This window comes from Cyanistes caeruleus, chromosome 6 (genome assembly GCF_971803275.1).
Source record: "Cyanistes caeruleus chromosome 6, bCyaCae1.hap1.1, whole genome shotgun sequence".
NCBI lineage: Eukaryota > Metazoa > Chordata > Aves > Passeriformes > Paridae > Cyanistes > Cyanistes caeruleus.
The window spans coordinates 32,615,225-32,634,877 of record NC_141706.1 but is presented as its reverse complement, the minus strand read 5'-3'; the positions used below and the strand labels follow the sequence as shown (position 1 = coordinate 32,634,877).

The 19,653-nt window shown below is 37.9% G+C and overlaps 1 protein-coding gene across 4 annotated transcripts in view; it reads left to right on the top strand.

Annotated features, from left to right (window-relative positions):
• ZNF106 (zinc finger protein 106) overlaps positions 1–19,203 on the top strand; it is a 40,449-nt gene extending 21,246 nt beyond the window's left edge. Inside the window, exons 8-22 of one of the 4 annotated variants that reach the window (XR_015287648.1) lie at positions 896–1,050; positions 1,148–1,208; positions 1,539–1,880; positions 5,350–6,127; positions 6,487–6,542; positions 7,027–7,044; positions 7,464–7,598; positions 8,483–8,599; positions 8,950–9,141; positions 9,794–9,856; positions 11,358–11,477; positions 11,944–12,015; positions 13,186–13,257; positions 13,904–14,050; positions 15,057–19,203. Coding sequence is in view for 2 of the 4 variants with exons in the window: in XM_086891769.1 (XP_086747895.1) it covers positions 896–1,050; positions 1,148–1,208; positions 1,539–1,880; positions 5,347–6,127; positions 6,487–6,542; positions 7,027–7,172; positions 7,464–7,598; positions 8,483–8,599; positions 8,950–9,141; positions 9,794–9,856; positions 11,358–11,477; positions 11,944–12,015; positions 13,186–13,257; positions 13,904–14,050; positions 15,057–15,113 (2,516 nt within the window). In the remaining 2 variants the exon portion in view is untranslated. Of the gene's footprint in view, positions 1–895; positions 1,051–1,147; positions 1,209–1,538; positions 1,881–5,346; positions 6,128–6,486; positions 6,543–7,026; positions 7,173–7,463; positions 7,599–8,482; positions 8,600–8,949; positions 9,142–9,793; positions 9,857–11,357; positions 11,478–11,943; positions 12,016–13,185; positions 13,258–13,903; positions 14,051–15,056 lie in introns of all 4 variants that reach the window. The other 3 variants (XR_015287647.1, XM_086891770.1, XM_086891769.1) reach the window with 3 other exon arrangements.
• Positions 19,204–19,653: the final 450 nt, after the last annotated feature.

The following is a 19,653-nucleotide window of genomic DNA, read 5'->3' as shown; positions in this document are numbered from 1 at the left end:
TTTTAACATTTCTAATTATTTTTTTTTATTTATTAAGAGTTGTTTGTAATGTAGGGCAATAATATGACTCTTCTATGGAAATGAATATTTCACTACTTGAAATGGGGGGTTTTATCAGCCTCTGTCTTCAATGACCAGTGTCTGTTACAGAGACTAATAACACATTCCACTTACTAAAATCTTTTTCCCATTACTTTGCTTTAGTATGATTGTTATTGTAGTAAATTTGCTAAAAGAAACTATAATGTGAATGCAATTAGCAGTGCCCAAATGGAATTTGGTTTGGACAATCTGTAATACCAGAAGTCTCTAGGAGGGGTAGGATGATCTTTTACAGAGTACAGTGGTCAGAGACTCTTTCTCAAGAGATTGCAAACACCGGTCTCGTGGCCCAAAATGATCTTGAATAGTAAACTATTTTTTTAATAATCAGGTTCTTTTTCTCTGAAACAGCTTTTCCTTGGCTTTGCATTCACTGAATAATTTAAATCTTGTTTAGCTTAAATTTGCCTTTGCCTTTTTGATTACATTAATGAGAGGTGTGGATTTGTATTAGTATACACATACTTCAAGAAAAGATCTTTGTGAAAGAGAATGACTTAATTTATTTAAACTAAATCAGTGCTCGCAAAGCTGTGATGAAATTAGTTACTAGAGTCAAGGCTGAGATCCCTTAAAGAGGAATACTTGACTTTGCCCTTGATCCATGTAGATGTGGCTAGTGTTGTCTATAAATAATCCTTTTCAGCTTGTATAATTATTGATGCTTGAATGCTTGACCTAATCTATGTGTTTTTTCCATTCTGAGGTGCTATTATTTATTTAGATATTGCAAGTAATGGATCTTAATGTATTGTTGGGTACAATTGGACTCTACATTTTGTTTCTTTTTCAGAACGTTCTCAGGTAGACCAGTTGTTGGCTATTTCTCTGAGGGAAGAAGAGTTAAGTAGGTCCCTGCAGAGTGTGGACAGGAGCCTCCTGCAGGCGAGGGCTGCCCTGCAGGCTGCCTATATTGAGGTTCAACGGTTCCTTGTGGTAAAGCAGCAGGTAACAGTGGGCTTTGGAAGCTGTCTGAATTAGTTAGCAGCATGAAGAGCTGCCTGTTAAATCAGTGGGACTGATATAAGCCACAACTGTTTTGCAGATAACTATGGAAATGAGTACACTGAGAAGTCAGAGAATCCAGATCCTGCAGGGGCTACAAGGTACAGGATACCATAGAGCTACAACAGTGGAATATTTAATATTCTTTGAACTCAGAATCTTTTAAAAACTGTGTTTAACTTGAATCTGCTCATTTAAGCTACAATAAAATCATAGACTTTCAAAATGAAAATTCAAATTGAGGCCTTTATTGTCAAGTGTGAACTGTCAGTTTTGATTGTTCTCTCTAGTGTCTTTAAAAATTTTTTCTCTTCCTTGACTCAGTGTCCACAAGAAATGAGCTCCTGGCTCCACTAAATTTTATTGTAAAATATTTTTGTTCTTTTATTTATTTGTTTGTTTGTTTAATGTGTCTCTTCCTTTGCCATTAGAAACATTTGAACCTTCTGAACTCTCAGAGCAACTTTCCTGCAATGCCCTAACTGAGAGACGAAACAGCAAATCTCAGATGGCAGCTGACCCAATTCCTTCAGGCTCTCTCCTGCCCCTCGTGGACAGTTTGTCTTCCTCTGTACCTCCAGGAGGATCTTCTATTCCAGTAACCATGCCATCACCATTCCAGTCTTCTGGCAGTATACCTTCCAACACTCCTGACTCCTCAGTACAAGTTAAACGAGAACCTGTGTCTCCACAAGGCACAGAACTAAATGTGAATTCTGTACTCCAGAGCTCTGCCTGTGCTCCACAAACAGAAGAGGCGGAACAGAATGATGGTATTTGTAGTTTTGCTTTAAGATAATTAATTTTAAGAAAATAAGGAAATTCTTTTTTTCCCAAAAAGAATGTAAGTTGTGTCTCAGCCTGCAGTCTGTCAGGCAGGGGTGAATGCTCATTAACTTGTGTAGTACTTTCTAGGTTTGCTTTGAAAATAGAGCAAATATGGATTTGAAGGTTACATCCTCTTAGAATAATTTAGTTAACTAATAAAACGCAAAACCAACACAACCCAACAAACCTGAGAATCTCCCCTATAATTTTTGTCTTCTACTCTGCATCATTTAATGAGCACTGGTAAGGGAAAAAGATGTGCCTGAAAATTTTTAAAAAAAATTATGAACAGCTACATTGAAATTATTCTGTGCTCTTCTTGGGCTCTGCTGGGTAAGCACAAACAGTATAATTTGTAATATTAGAAGTAACAATCCATCTTCTACTAATTGGCTATTAAATCTTCTACTGTACTTCTACTAATTGGCTATTAGGCACTGCTTACTCATGTGAGGGGCATGGGAGGGTTAGCAATGAAGATAGGGGTTTACTTTTATCTGGAGGAGAAACTGCTGAATTAATTGAATTGCTAATGGGAGAGTTCCTGTCTCAGCAAAGTGAGATCTTAATGACTGCAGCTGAAATAGCTAACTCTTTATTTAGGCAGTTTAGATACCATGAAACTTGTGTGCTGTAGTCTGTGGTCAAAGGCTTAAATGCTGTTGGTAGTTTCCTCTGCAACTTGCTACTGTGACTGAAGGTAAAAACTGAAGATTAAAAGCTCATCCCATACTTTCTTAAGTGAAGTCAAGCAGGGTGACTCTGATGATGGTTGTCTGCCATAACAATGTCACTTACCCAGACCTTTAACTTAGATAATTTGAGAAAAACTTCTGTAAGATTGATCCTTGTTAAAGATAGCCAACACAATATTTTTCCTCTCCAACTGAAGTACAAAATACTGTTGGAAAAAGTTGTGTTCTACCTTTCTAAGCATTATTTTTTTTCTCAAGCACAAGATGAATATTGGCTGAATTAAAGTTTAGACTTCTTTAATTAAAAGAATTTGATTTTTTTTACATTTTTTAGTTTGCTTCAGCTATAGAATTGCATGTAGGTGGTGTTTTTGTGCTTTTTTTTTAGTCACCATTGCATTTCCTGTATTCCATTCTGTTAAAATACGTTAGTGTAGTATTCTGAATTTTGCTTCATCTTTTTTTTTTTTGGAGGATTTGACAAGGAATGTGAAGCTCTTGGGGCATTCACTGAAGTAAACTTGGGGCTGGGGAAGAAATCAGCTTTTTTGTTTGTTTGCATTGTTAAGACTCAGCTTTTAGAAAGCCACTACCTTTCCTTTGCTTTCCTGTTTTTATTGGCATATGCCATACTGTTATGCTTAAACATCAGTTAATTTTTTTTTTATTTGTATCATTGTCATTTTTATTCTCAGTTTTCCAACTCTTAAGGAAAGATTTAGTGATCACTAGCTGCAGTGGCATGAAGTGTCTTGTTTGCAGAATCTTGAAACTTCACAACAGAGAAGTTGAAGATTTTTTTTAATACTTTTCTTATGAAGATAAACCTTCAGTGTATAGCTACATTTGTTACTTACATAATTACTTTGGAAAGCTCTCAATCACACTATTTTTCTGTTTCCAACAAACTTAATTTTGATGTATTAAAAGCAAGAATATTATTTCTATGTTCATTTGTCAAGTTACCATAGTTTTGGTATTGATGCACTTCTATATATGCTACATTTAAAATGAGAGTGCCTTCAGATAAATCTAGTAATCTGGGGGGAAATAAGCATTTGCCTTCAGGTGAATTCTGAAATTTGAGGAAGAGGAATTCGCTTTGTGGCAGATTGTTTACTTTTTGGGGTTGAATGTTTAGCTTATCAGCTTCCCATTTAGGTTAGCTCAGCCATTTTTTGTGGGAGCTGATTGCATTTGATTTCCCCTAAATGCCAGCAGTGTGTCCCACCTGTGGAACTGAATGATTCTGTTTTCTTACACTGCCATGGTAATTTTCTACTTCTTTTTCTAATACCTGCAGCACTCCAAGTGCTGAGAATTAATAACTTTTGAGTTTAGAATTTTCAGTTTAAGTGGCTGTTTGCTATTATTTTCCTGTTATAAAGTGACCAAGTTAATTCCTTCCCCTTTCCAGTGGGAAATGAGTTTATTATATTAGAGGCACATAATATTAGAGGTGTATTCAGAATTTAAGGTTTTGTGTGCCTTCTTCTCAAAATAATTTAACACAGTAACTTGGTCAAACTTCATCTAATGACTCATTTCTTCCATAGAGAGGTTTTTCTATCAGGTTTTGCAGTTGTGCATGACAGTTATATGTCCAGGGAAAAACTTTTTTCCATTGATTTACTTTAAATGCAACATATATCCTATGCTGTCAGCAAGTTCTAGTTTTATCTTGGAATTCCCCATCTGAGGAAGGTGTAGGTGAGAGATGTTCTTATTTTAGCTGTTTCTAGTTAGCTGGGTAATTCCAAACCATCAGATTGGTCCTGTGATGTGTAATGTGCTTTTGGCCAAGCATTAGTGTAGGTTTAATTTGCTGGCTTCTGAGAGGCTGGAAGAGGGAAGTGTTTCAAATACTGCCAACTTCCCATTTGTGGTGTGTGATCCCACCCCAGAAATGCAGTGAATTTGAAATATCCTGTTTTAGATTGTAGTTATTGCAAGTGTAACTGGGGAATTTTAGGGTGTGGGAAACAGCTGTGAGATAATTCCCTTAGTCTGTCTCAGCTGAGAGGTTGAATCATTTTGTTCATAGTAATTCAGCCACAATTAAAGGACAGGGAGAGTGTGTTGATGCCATTGCATAGTCCACCACAGATGAGCTAAGTAAACTAAGCTAACTAAATAAAGCCTACCCTCATGGCTTACTCAGTGCTGCTATTCCCAGGATGAAGGTACAGTGCTGCAGAGTGGGTTGTGCATAACTATCTACCTTGAATTAAATCCAAGTAACTTGGTAGAAATAACTATGTAATAGCTGTAATAATTCAGATGGGTTAAGCAAGATTTTCAAACTGTCATTGAGCAGCTGAATCGTACTTGGCATGCATTGATTCATATAATTTCTACAGCAGTCATGACAGCTGATAGGGGAGGACACAGAGGGGTGGTAGCATCTTAAGTCAACAATGTAGGATTCACCAAAGATTGTCAGAACTTTAAAAGCATACAGCTAGCCAGCAGCTTGAATGATGTGCCCCATTCCTTTATTTCTGTGTACATGGATAAACATTTTATTCCCTAGTTATGTTTTTTAAAGGCTGGATAGCTGATTGAAATTGCAGATCTACATGTTCACATAGTTTTCAACAAGTAATATGTACTTTATATGCACAATTAAGTGTAAACAGAAAATACAGGGAGGGACACTTTGCATAAAGAGTTGTTGCTGTACAGATTGAATGTAACACTAGGCTGTTTTCTTTAGAAGAGACCAACCAGAAAACTTCAGTGTATCCTGTTATCACTGCAACCATATCCCTAGCAGGACTGGCAGGTTGTTTCCAACACACTAATGAAGATGTTCACAAGCCTGATGCAGACAAGGGACAGTCTGGACTTCCTGAGAACTCTTCTCCTCATTCAGTGTCTGTTTTCAGCAAGAGAGAAGCAAATGATACAGTTGGTGAAAAATTTTTGATGGATCAGTGTAGCACTTCCCTTTCAAAGCATTCAGTCCTTCTAGAAATGCCAATGGATAAAACGCCCAAATTGTCAGCAGAACCGTCTGAGCAACACTTGACAATGGCTGCAGTCCCAGCTGAGAAAGGGAATAGAAGGAGGAGAAGGTTAAGGAAGAAGAAAACTCTGAGGGCAGCCCATGTGCCAGACAACAGTGATACAGAGCAGGATATGATTGACTTCAAGCCTGTCCGGAAAGTCAAGGGTGGAAAGGTTCCTAAAGGAGAAAAAGTTACTACATCTACTCCTACAAGAGAGGAGAGTGGAGTTACTGCTCAAGCAGTAAGAAACAACGACAAGAATGACAGTGATGCTTCTCTGGAACTAGTGGAAATTTCAGCACCTCAGTGTGATGTGGTTGATGTTGGTTCATCAGAGTCAGGAGATGAGAAACCAGATGGTCTGTCAAAGAGGGATTCATGCAATTCTGTGGATCAAGCAGCCCTAGAGGCATCTTGCTCTGGTTATGATGAAGTGAGCTCCACCAGTGAGATTGGCACAAATTCTAGAAATGATGGGAAAAGAAGGTGAGATTATTGTAGAGCTCTGAAAAGTAAAATTATTAGTATTATATAGTATATTCATAAGAGGCCTCTTTTTCATTCAGAAAGTCTTACATCAGTGACTTCGGGAGTGAAATAAAAGGGGCAATAAAAACTAACTTGGCTTTGGCTTTTTTGGTCAACAAGTGAATGTGTCTTGTTACCTAGTAATTTCCCTTAATACAAGAGCAGGGCTGCCCAGTTTGGTTTTGAGCTTATCTGTCACAGCATATTTTCCACTAAGTGCAGAGTTTTGTGTTTTGGAGTATTACTTACCCCAGCATTTTGTCTGAAAATGAGCATGCGAAGTCCAATCTTGCTACTGTTTATTTTTTGTCTTACAGTGTGGCTGAGATACAGACTTCCATATCATCCCTAAGAGGATCAAAGAATTCTTCAGGTATATCTATTAAGCTTTCCTTCTGATGCTTTGTATGTAGTATCTTGCAGGACTTTGTGTTAAATCTTGATCAGCCTGCTTCCATTGGGGAATTTTGCCCTGAAGATCAAAGCTTACACTCAAAACTGAAGTGGGAAGTGACACATACTCACTTACATCATCTTACATTGAATGCTTTGTGTCTTGACTCCTCCACATTCCCCTGCACTTCCCACATGAGCATTATTCCTCCACAGTCTCTGTAGAGCTCTAGGACAAGCAGTAATACAGTCTCTTTTTAATTTTAAAGATAGGTCTGGACTTAGTCATATGAAGGTCTTTTTAGCACTTTATATTGCCCTCTGTCACAGTCACAGTCCTGCTGAAATCCACAATGAGATTTGACTTAAAGGTTCTGAGCCCATGAAATGGTTCTGCTGGTTGACAGCAGCATGTTTTCTTGACTGTGTTCCCATACTGAAAAGTACATGTCTCTGTCCTACAGAAGTGTCTTCAGAGCCAGGTGAGGATGAAGAACCTACTGAGGGAAACTTTGAGGGACACTTGGCTGCAGTGAATGCTATTCAGATTTTTGGGAATTTGTTGTATACCTGCTCAGCAGACAAAACAGTTTGTGCCTACAATCTTGTTGTAAGTAAGGTTGTGGGAGTGGTGTTATTGCAATCACAAGGTTCTTTTGTAATGCCCTACTGTGTAGTAAAGGAAGCAGCTGCTTCTTCAAGCTTCTAATTTATTTTATACTGTTCTTCAAACCTCTCTTCTCCACCTCCCCAACCCTTTCTCCCTATGAGCAAGGCAAGGAGAGATAGATTGCCACATATATCCTGATTTTTCCAGCTGTCCTACCTTATTCTGTTAGGTACATATTTCAAGAGGTGTTATAGGCCTTTATGCTGACAGACTCCATGCTTTCCTTTTTAGAGCAGGAAGTGTGTGGCCATCTTTGAAGGACATACTTCGAAAGTGAACTGCCTTCTGGTCACTCAGACAAATGGGAAGAATGCTGCACTCTACACTGGCTCAAGTGATCACACTGTCAATTGTTATAATATCAAGGTACTCAAACTCTGTTGATTTACACATGCTGCATTTTATGCAAGTGTTTCTTTACATATAAAAATTTTAAAAGCCTTCCAAACCCATATGATCTGGACATGAACACCACTTAATACCTCTTTAGATTAGAGCAGGGGGAAAAAAACCAGACAAGCAAGACAGCAAACCAGTAATGATTTACTAATCAGTTGACTAATCTTTTGACTAGCTTGTCAGTAGAGTTTTTGCTAGAACAGCGTGGCATAATCCCAAATTTTGGGAATACCAAAGTGCAGGATAGCTGTTTTCTGTGAATCTTATTTCCTCTTCCTGTATTTTAACTTCATTGCTTATGGAAGGCACTGCTCTCTGCTCCATCTTTAGAGCAGCCATAGAGAGAACAGGTATCTGTTTTGCTGAGGGCATGTGAAAGAGTAGACTGAGGCTTCCTGAAGCTGGATATTTGAGGCTAAATGATAAAAAGACTTGCTCAACCTGTGACTTGAAAGACTAGAAAGCATGTATCTGCCTCAGGGAGCAAATTGCCAGAGGTTTTAAACTCTTTAAGTTCCCTGTGGGGTGCTTAATGGGGAATCCTCAATCAGATAATAGATGGTTTTCATATGTATATATATACAGTCAGAAGTCTAAATTTCTATACACATTAAAGGTTGTGATTAGAACAAAGTGTTAAGGGTTAGAAATGGTTTCTGAACTACAGTCAAGCCTTAGCGATTGATGGCCCTGATTAAAATGAGGGTCAAGCTGCCATGTGACACCAGACTCTCAGATGTTTTTCTCCAGTTCTGTTGGTTTAAAAAGTGAAAATCATCATTCATTTAAGGCTTTTTTCTTGAATTGTTTTCAGTTAATGAAAATCTTTAAGTACTTCTTTCCATTGCTAGACCAAAGAGTGCATGGAACAGTTTAAATTGGAAGATCGAGTGCTCTGTTTACACAGTAGATGGCGGATCCTTTATGCAGGTCTTGCAAATGGCACTGTGGTTACTTTCAGCATAAAGGTTAGTTTGTTTAAATATTGGCACCTGAAAGCCTATTGTGATACTGTTTCTTTCCTCTGTGTTTCTTTCCATTCTTTATCTACAGTAGTAAATATATTTGTAATGTACTCATTTGTCACTGTTGGCCCCTTTTGGTTGTTTATTTTGTCCATGCATGGAGCTGTCCTATCTACCTATCTCTTTGTTTACTTTTCTTTCAGGTGCTGTATTGTTATGTTTTTCTTTAAGGTTCATCCTGGCCTTCATAAAATAAGGAGTTATTTCTTTGATTTGGAAACTTAATTGTTAAGTTAGTCAGTGTCATAGCAAAATTTTAATTCTTGAATACCATTTCTTTCTTTCCCCACCAGAATAATAAACAGCTTGATACCTTTGAATGCCATGGCCCTAGAGCAGTGAGCTGTTTAGCCACAGCTCAGGAAGGAGCACGCAAGTTGTTGGTAGTGGGCTCTTATGACTGCACCATCAGTGTGCGAGATGCACGGAATGGGCTGCTTCTCAGAACCCTGGAAGGTCACAGCAAGACTATTCTCTGCATGAAGGCAAGTGTCTCTGAAAATACATTTTGCACAAAGAATGCTTAGAATGATGAGCAGATTGTGATAGGAAATAGAGGATTTCTGTATTTTAAGAGAGGTTTTCTCCATCCTTAGAACACAGCCTGTTCCAATGCCTGGTCATCCTTTCAGTGAACAAACTTTTCCTAATGCCCACTCTAAACTTCCCCTGATGCACCTTGAGGCTGTTTCCTCTTGTCTTATCACTTGTTAGGGGTTAGTAGCATAATTTCTCTTGCATGAGCAGCATATAAGTAAGTATGCAGCACATCCAAAATTTCCAGGAAACATCGGGCTTTACTGCGCACGTGCAGAACAACATTCTGCATTCAGTTTGCTTGGTCCCTGATTTGCTGCTGAGCTGTCTCTGAGAATAATCCATAGGTAAGGCAAGTTACCTGTTGGGCTGCAACTTAAAAGCTTCTATGTCACCTGTGAAATGTCAAAAATCATTGTAATATATCTAGCTCTTACATAAAGAGCTCAGTGCATGCTTTTTCCTTCATACTCTTGATTGATTTTAAGTATTCCAAGCTTAGGAAATACTACAGCACAACTTTAAACTAAATAGTGTCTTAATATTTTGCCTGTCCCTTTCATATCTGATACAAAATATAATACTTTCTTTTTTTGTAAGGTTGTGAATGATCTGGTATTCAGTGGTTCCAGTGATCAGTCTGTCCATGCCCACAACATTCATGTAAGTCTCGTATAGAAAGATGGATTAACTTTTGCTATTAAGGCACTGAATTTGTGTGCTATAAAGTCAGTACTTCCAGAATATTTGACTGACTGGTGGGGCAGATTGCTTCCAGAAAAGGAAGTCTTATGATTTTGTGAATGTGACTGTGTAACTCTGGAGGCATGAAGAGGCTACATAAACCTGCTGACTCTTCTCACATGATAGGCAATGCCTTTTTATCTGGGCATCTTGTTTTTGCAAATGTAACTATAGACATGCTGATAACACGGAGAAGGTTCCAAGAAAAACATGTGAGATATTGTGGTGGGGAAAAAGTTTCTTGATTAATGGAAGAATTTGAGGAGCACTGTGTTCCACGCTAGATGGTTCAAAAGCATCATGAATGCTTTGTCTCTAGCTTACCATTCTCTCCCTCTTTTGCACCATCTTCCCTTAGTCCTAGCAGAAGCATTCATGTAGTTATGCAGCAAGTTAGATTAAGAAACTTACCAGAGGAAAATTTTAGTACATTTCTGTGTATTTAGCTGAATTTGCTGAATGATCTTTGTCATGACATAAATAGTGCTAATACTAATAGCATGGTACTAGTTTCAGGATGGGTGAGAATATGTAACTAATGATGGAAGCAGAAACAATTAGGTTGGAAAAGACCCCTGAGATCATCGTGTCCAACCTGTGACCAAGCACCATCATATTGGCTAGACCATGGCATTGTGAGCATCCAGTCTTTCCCTAAATGCTTACAGGGACAATGACACCAACACCTCCCAGGGAAGCCCTTTCTAAAATCTAATCACTCTTTCTGTGAAAAATTTCTTCTTAGTGTCCAACCTCTTCTGGCACAGCTTGAGGTCATTTCCTCTTGTCCTGTTGCATGGGAGAAGGGGCTGACTTTCTCTGGCTACACACTCCCTTCAGGGAGTTGTAGAGAGTGATAAGGTCCCCCCAAGCCTCCTCCTCTCCAGGTTTAACAACCCCAGCTCCTTCAGCTGCTTCTCATTACACTTGTGCTCCAGACCCTTCACCAGCTTCTTTCCCTTCTTTAGACTCACTCCAGTACCTCAGTGTCCTTCCTAAACTGAGGGGCCCTTGAGATGTGACCTCACCAGTGCTGAGTTCAGGGGAAGAATCACTTCCCTTCCCTGGTCCTGCTGGCCACACTATTCCTGGTGTAGGCTGGGATACCATTGGCTTTTTAGCCACCTGGGCACACTGGTGACTCCTGTTCAGAAGCAGAAAAAGAGAACTTTACAAAGACCCATGTATTTCTATTGTACTGGAATGGCTCTGTGTTAGGATGGGCAAACAAAAGGATAAATAATATTTGATCATATTCAAATATGATTCCTTCACAGGGAATGGAAGTCTAATAAAGGTTGTTTCCATATTTTAGTAGTGAGCACTGAAGCTAGCTACCCTACATGGATTAGGTGAACCTATTTGTTCTTTTGATTTTTCAAACCAAACGCCCATTTACCTTCGCTTTTTCTTGATGCAGACTGGAGAGCTGGTACGGATCTATAAGGGCCATAACCATGCAGTAACGGTTGTGAACATTCTTGGGAAAGTCATGGTGACAGCATGTCTGGATAAATTTGTTCGTGTTTATGAACTACAGGTAAAAAAATAGGTGGTTACTAATTGCATTTATCTAATACGTGTTAATTAATGATTTTGAAGTCAAATAGAAGTCATCTTTGTACTTTCTGGTCTCTAGCCCATCCCTCTTTTTCCTGTCACTCAGTATATGTTGTCTCACCAGTCAAAATACATGGGTTTTAAAGAATATAATCTAAACCACTTTTTTAGAACCTGGGTTATTCCAAGACAATGACAGCTCAGAAAAGTGGGAAAATGTTAGCTTTGTGTGCTGAGAGAACAAGTCCTTAGTTGGACAAAAAGACTCCCAGAAGCAATGTAAACAAAAGTGAGCTTTCAAGGTGACTGTAAAGTTTGGAATCCACCATAGCAGTTTAATTGCTACCAAAGAAACTGCTCTTGGAAGTATTATCCTTTAGATGTCTGTGAAAAATGGCTCCTAAAAATGTCATGCTATTAAATGTCTTGTTTCTGTTTCTTTCCAGTCACACGACCGCTTGCAAGTCTACGGAGGCCACACAGATATGATTATGTGTATGACCATCCATAAGAGCATGGTAAGTCCTTTTTCACCATTCTTAAAGAGAAGGTTGTAATTGCCACAGGTAAACAAGACAGTTTAATTTCTTCAGATAAAGAAATCAGCCTGCTGTTTGGCTGCATTTCCAAGTTGCTCTCAGTCAAAAAATCAAGTGGCTATAACAGCTTTATATGCATGTAATAATATTGTCTGGGGAAAAATCACTGTTCAGCTTACTGTAGTCTTAATACAATAGTTCTTTTTGCAGTTATGATTACAGCAAAGACACTAGAAATAGTAAAATACTTCTGCTTTTTCAAGTGTCAATCCTGTTTAACTTTTACTTAAGGGCATCACTCAGGTGCTGGAGAAATACTTCACCCAAAGCCAGACCTCTAGCAACCTTTGACAGAACATGAACAAAAGTGTGCAGTTGATTCAGGTGTAGAGGTTTCTCCATGCGTCTGACTCACAAGATAAATTTCAGAAGCACTTCTGGATAAATATTTCTTAAACTAGTTTTTAAAAGCACTTACTTGTCTGCATGTCTAGGAATTTGTTTGGAAGGTTCCTTTGAGAGTGTAAAATAAAGGGTATAGTAGTGATCTGTATAATAATAATAGAAAAGTTAAGTCCAAAGGAACAGATTTCCTAATAATTGGAATACATTCTGCCCAAGCATCGCATCTCATGTGAGTCCAACCTAAGGCTTGAACTGTGCCCCAGCAGTGGTCTGTTGTGGGCATTCTCAATTAAAAGAAGGATTCAGATGAGAAGTTTAGTGATGAGTGAAAGGATCTGCTTTAGTCTTTCTGAAATTCTGGTGTTCTTCTACACACTTCCTCTCCATCCTATTTTGATATAATTAATTAAGTCCCAGAAATATATTCAGCTTGACATTTACACCTACATATTTTTTAACTTTAGTGTATAGTACCATAATTTAAACTTTTCTGGACTGTTACACACACGACACTATCAACAATAGAGGTTATGGAAGCATTTCTTACTAATTTGTAGATTTTTGTGAACTATGAATGCAAATATTAAAATAATTTAATAATTTGATAATACCTATTTTTTAAATGTAGAAGCCTTGCGTACTGATATTTCATTGTTTTTACCTGCACTGAAGTCTCCTTCAAAATTTTACTTTTTTTTCCTCTTTTATTCCCAGATTGTTTATCCATAAATGTTTCTTTTACAGATCTACACTGGCTGTTATGATGGCAGTGTCAGAGCTGTGAGGCTTAATCTGATGCAAAATTATCGATGCTGGGTAATTAGCAAATTGTATTTAGTCTTCATTATTGAATTTTCTGGGGGTGGGCTCTAGTCACTTAGTCTTTGGTAGTTTGACCTTAGATTTTTCACAATTCATTATTATTTTAAAGTGTGTATGTACTTTTAAAGTATATATCACTTAGGTATATATCACTAGTTTAATTTTTTGTTGTCTTCACTGTGTGCATATATGTGTGTGTGTGTGTTGCTTTGCGGCAAGTTGTTAGTGTAAATTACTGTTCTTTCTGGCAGTTTTCAGTTTTTAGACATATCACTATTTAATACCAAAAACTTTGGCTGAGTGACATAGAAAAGCTGATTTACTGTGAAAAATAAGTTAATTAAATTCCAAATGACTTTGTCATAGGTAAGCTTAAATTTTGTAAAGGTTTAGTTCCTCTCTTCCTCCTGCCATTCCTGCTGATGGGTCTAGGCTTGGCTAAAGGCAGGAAAATTTTCTTTAAGGCTGTACTTAAAGGAATAGAGACCATGGAAAATGGAAATTGAATAAGATAAAAAACTTACAGGATTTGGCAGGTGTGCTTACAGCCTTGGAAGAATATTGTGAAATTGCAGGAAGAAAAGCATTAGCAAAAATTGTATTTCCCTGGCTTATTCTGGTGTGTTGGGTTTTTTCCCAGTGGCATGGATGTTCACTGATCTTTGGAGTTGTGGACCATCTGAAACAACACCTGCTAACCGACCACACCAATCCAAATTTTCAGACCCTGAAATGTCGTTGGAAGAACTGTGATGCTTTCTTTACTTCCAGGAAAGGTTCCAAGCAGGTATGTGCTTAAAATAACATGACTGTATTTGGTAATATAAAGTACCTTGTATCACCACAGTTGTGGGACTTGATCTTATTTCTCTTAAAAAGGCTTAAATTTTTCTAGCCTTGGCAGGCTTAAGTGCATGTGGTTACAGTCATCCAGGGCTAACAGGGTTCAGTTCAGCCCATGGCAGATGAACAGTGCAGCTATGATAATTTGACATATGATCAATGTAAAACAGTTTGATCCTAAAATATTACATGGAAATGGTAGAATTCTCAAAATATTAAAGAAAAGCTACTCAAGATATTAGGAAGTTTATGAAGGAAAAATAACTTCATAAGATGAAAAAACATCTGCCTTAAAACAGGTTTTTATCCTTTTAATTTTTATTTATTCCTATCTCTTTCATTGTTGTTTATTTTTCACGTGAGATTGTCAGCAAAAACAATCTTTAAATTGTTTAAAAGTCATGCATAAAAAATTAAAGAAGAAAATGAAGAAGGCTTAAGAATTGGATTAAGTGATGTGAAAAGGATTGTGGGATGGGTGTAAGGAGGGCTGTTACCTATAGACTGATTGGTATAATCTGCATTTTAGTCCTTGGCACAGTATAAGCTGCCTTCCTTTGAATGCTTTCCAAAGTATGGGAAGGATGGAGGTTTCTTCAAGAATTAACAAACAGTAGAATTCTTAATTTCTCTTTAAGTCTGGGCTTTAGATATGATGTGTTTATTTAATTTACTCTTCTAATCAAAAAGGAAACTGGTTTTTATTTCCCTTTAATCATGTGGGATGTGAAACACTTCATATGTGATTTAATAGCTTGACAATGATAATATTTATCTTGTTAGAGGCTTTAAGCCAAGCAAATGTATATTACCTTGAATGTCACCTTCACTGAGGCTTCAAAGACTTTTGCAAAGAATTTGCAATAGAATCTCTTGCGAAGTTTTTTGTGCAGTTTGTTGTGATGATCATAATGATTTTTTTTTTAATTGACTTCTGGTTTTTTTTCTAGGATGCAGTAGGACACATTGAAAGACATGCTGAGGATGACAGCAGGATTGACTCGTGAAGTTTTTCACCTCCCACATTGGGAAGTAATTTTGTATGTCAAAATTATTCCAAATAACATCTGTTTCTTACTCTGGTCTTTCCTCTTTCTTTCCCCGCTTGGAATGCAAAAACTGAGTGGGGCTGAAATGCATTCTACAGAGACTGCAGGTTGTGTTGTACTCTGTAGAAATAAGGCTGGTAATTAAGACTTAGCCCAAGTTCTTGCAAGTTTTTAGTTCATTGGTGGACAAGAATATTCCTTCCTCTTGTCTGCCTTGTTTTTTTTGTTGTTTGTCTCTTTTCAGATGGTTTTATTTGTTTTTTTAAGAAGTACAGTCTTTGGGAAGTCCAAAGGGGTGTTGAAAACTTAGATTACAATAGGTGCTGCTGTTTGCAAACTCAGCTTGCAGCCTATTATGTGTCCAAGGTGTGTCAGGTTTTGTTGTATCCAATTTTTTAGCTGATTTTAATAAAATTCTGCAAACCAGAATATCACAGATTCTAACAATGTAACCTGAATATCCAGTGTACGTTTTTACTTTCTTCATAAAAATAAAAGTTATTTTATGGAGACTGGAATAAATTAATTTTTTAATGTTAATTGTATGTAACTTATTTTTTATTCCTTGTGTAAAAATTGCTGTAACTGGCACAATATATACAGTGATAGATACCATACCTCTTGAGGTATTTTGTTTATTTTGAGGAAAGTGGTTATTTCTTGAGAGAGATGCCAGTAGCAGCAAAACAGCCAAAACAGTGGCTCTACTCACATGCTTTGCAATCTTAGTCTTTTTCAGTATAGGTCCAAATGTATGGGAAAAAAGTAAGTGGTGTTTGTTTCTCTTTTAGTTAAAGAGCAGTGTAACCACCACTGCTGTCTTGATAAAACACTGTAATTGGATTGCTGATTTTGTGGAATCTTAGTGACTGAGCTTTGCAGTCCCATATCCTCATGGCATAGCAAACCAAGAGAAATGCAAAGGCACTGTGTGTCTGAGTGCATCCACTTTGGTAGTGTTTTGTTTCTGTTGTGAACTGGCTTAATTGTCTTGGGCTATATGAAGTTCACAAAAACTCAACTGGAAAGAATGGAACAGGGTTTTAAAGTCTAAAGTTCTCAAGCAGAAGCTGAGGATATGAAATGCATATCACATGTAAAAGTCTTGTTTCTCCTAATGCACAGAAGGTACCACAGTGAGGCCAGTGCAGAAGGGAAGACTGAGCTTGTCAGGGTTCTCCTGCAGGTGTCCCCTTGAGTGGGATTGCTTCGCTTCAGAAGTTCAGTGAAATGTCCTTCTGGCACTTGCCATCCCTTCTCCCCTCCCTAATGACACTAATTTATGACAAAGAACCCTCTTAACGCTGAGTCTAATCTAGCAAGGAGCTTTGTGTTCACTTTTGCCTAACTTTGGTGCTCAGGATAAAATAAGCAGAGGTTTTCCCAAGCTGTAAGAGAGGGTGAAGGCAGTGAACTGAGCTGCTTGTACACAAATTCAGCGCTTTTCAAAAAATCCTGAGTGGACTGTTTTTACTAGGTATCTTATTCACAACCACTTTCAAACTTGTCAACCATAGACCAAATAAGTTTTATAGGCTCATTCTTTGACTGTAAAGAAGCCTTTTTAGGCCAAGAAAGTGAATAATTCAGGAAAGCCCATGGATGTTCCACTGCCATCCAATCAAGGAACTTCAGGGCCTTCTCTGGAGCACACTGGTTTTGTATTATCTTAGCAGACAAGCAGAATTGCTCTGACTGATGGATATTATTTGTGAGATGGGAGGAAAATAAGAATGAGATGTAGTAGCATCCTACTTCAAAGACATGGGAATCTCTGAGGTTCCAGTGCTTTTGTTGTGATTTAGTTTGTTTATTTTTTATTAAGCTGTTTGTGGATAGCAAAGAGCCCCAATATGTGGCTCAGACCTCAGGCTGTTCTGAGGGTGTTCTTGTTTTGGTTTTTAGGGGATGTGTGTTTGTGGTTTTGGTGCTGGGCTTTTTTAATCTTTCTTTCTATGGACTGTGGATGAAGCAGTTCAATAGAGAATCAAGTCTGGGGAAGTCTTTAAGCAGTGTAGATGTTTTGGGATGGAGGGTGTAATGCTCTAAAGCCTGAGAGCATTTGTGTGGGTTTTTTGATGACCTAAAAGCAGAAGACTGCATAATACTTAAACCATTTCCAAAGGTGATGGTATTCAGGAGTTCTGAGAGTTTTTTGAACCATGATGAGGAGGGAGCATGTAAGTGTGGCATAAACAGGGTAGGCATCCTAAGCTGTCCTTCATGGACTGTGCTGCAAGTGAAGGTGTGGAGGTATGTCCCGAGGACAAGCCTGTGGGGCAGTAGTGGCATTCTGAAAAACATGTGTGAGAGTAGATTTTGTTACTTCTCCCTTGTGAGTCTTTACATTCTTTCAGCTGTTTTCAGGAACATATAAGGATCTTTCTCATTAGTTGTTGCAATAAACACAGTTATGACACTTTATTTGCATTCACATTTGCTTGTTGGATTTATCTTTTCTAGTTGGTGGAAGCGGTCTTTCTTTTTGTGGTGGTCCATGATATTTCCTTAGCTGTCTTGAAAACAATCCTCCTGAAAAGTCTGGGCTACTGAAGTCCAGCTTTAGCAGTTGTGTCTTTTGCTGCTTTGTAGGTCATATCAGATACATTGTAAGAGATGGGAAAATAGCAGAGCTGCCCGAGTTAAAAATTTTACTTCATAATTCAGAAACAATTTTTTAAAATCCTCGGGTTCAGAGGAAAATGCTGGTTTTCATGAGGATATCTTAAAAGGATTTGCTATAAAGTGGTGCAGCTGTGAAAATCCCCAGGCTTCTCTGGATTTCTGTGGAGTGGTTTCCTATTTGTTCAGTTGGAATTTGGTGCAGATTTCACAACTGGCCATTTACTTCATCTGGAGGCAATTGCAGAACAGAAATGCCAAAATGATGTTTGTTGGTGTTTGTTAGTGAGATCCTCTCTGGTCTAGCAACTGAGGGTTTTGACTCCTGATATACCTCTAGCTGAAGAATGCAATAACTTTGGCAAGATGGGCTGTTTGTGACATTTAACACAGTAATATTTGCATGAAAAGCAGTACTGCACATCTGAAGCCAGTTTCAGGATTACTTATTTTTGGTTTTGGTTTGTTTTTTATGCAAGTAAAAAATTGTGGGTGGAAGAGTGAGTAGAGTGAAGATTTATTTTGTGATTAGCTATGGATTTTTTATTAGTCTACTGTTAAAAAAAGTTTTGGACTTGCTGTATGACAGCCCTTTAGGGGCCTTTTGGGATTGGTCTATATTAGTTTCACCTTTCTCCTTCAAATTTCAGAGAAAAATAACAGCTATCTGGCAGTGCAAAACACTCTGGCCTAACACTGCTGCTTCTGTACGTGGAAGGGGATGGAGGGAAAACTGCATCTCTTGGTACAAAGATGCATTAAATATCCAGGCTTCTGCTTACCTTGTGTCAGTTATATGTGAATTAGACTTTAAACCTAGTATCAGCACATAAGTTGGCTTCTGCAAAATAGCAGGAGCTTGGCTGTGTGGTGTGTTTGAAGTAGTGCAGTTCTTAATGCACATTTTCAAACAGTACAATCATGCTGGATCAAGGTAAATTATAACTGCAAACTTGTAAATGGCAGGGGAAATGTTTTTATTGGGAAAATACTTTTCCCTTAAGTTGAATTAAAACACAGGTACAGGTGAATCTTGTTTTTTTCTTGGGCCTGTATTGTACTATAATTCAAGCAGTCTGAGTTGTCCAGAGTTGCAGAATATGTGAGGAAGGATGAGGAAATGGTTTCAGCTGCTGTTTGTAAAATAATTAATCCTCAAAGAGCAAACTGTGTAGGTATATATTCTGTTATATGCGCCTGCCAGCTTCTCAGATTTCATTTTGCTGTAACGTTAAACAGTCTTCTTAAAGAATGGAAGTGGAATAGAACAACTTGATTGAATATTTGATAATGTAAGCTGTGTAAAACATGTGCACAGATGGATCATGGTTTTTTTCTCTCATTTTGGTACAAAGCTGTGAGTGTAATAACGAAACTTTACATGGCAAAAGAAGAAATAAAAAAAATAAAGTTCTTTATATTGTTATGGTTCGTCTGTTTCTCCTTTGTTTTAAATAGAATGATTCTTTCACAGGATTTGGTAGAATTTTATTTGGTTTTGATTTTTTCCTGTTCTGTGAGTGCTGGATAATATCAAACAGGCCACTTTGAAGCTCCAGCACTGGCAGGAATGTTACAGGTGTTCAGGAATCTCAGACCTAGTCATTTGGCAGGGAAATGAAACTGCCCACCCAACTGCTGCCCCCAGGCTGATGTGCTGCGTGTATTGCTTCATGGCCCATTGCTAGGGAAGTTCTCTAGAGCTGTAGAACTTGTTGGCAGTTCACTCACCAGAACTGTATAAGGACCATTTTTGAGTTGCCAATTAAAAATCCTGATTTTTATCTTTTAACTGATAGGTTTTGTTTTTAATTGGATCATCCCAACTAAGAGCATCTCTGCCATACTTGTATGGAAAACAGTAGCTCAGTGGAGG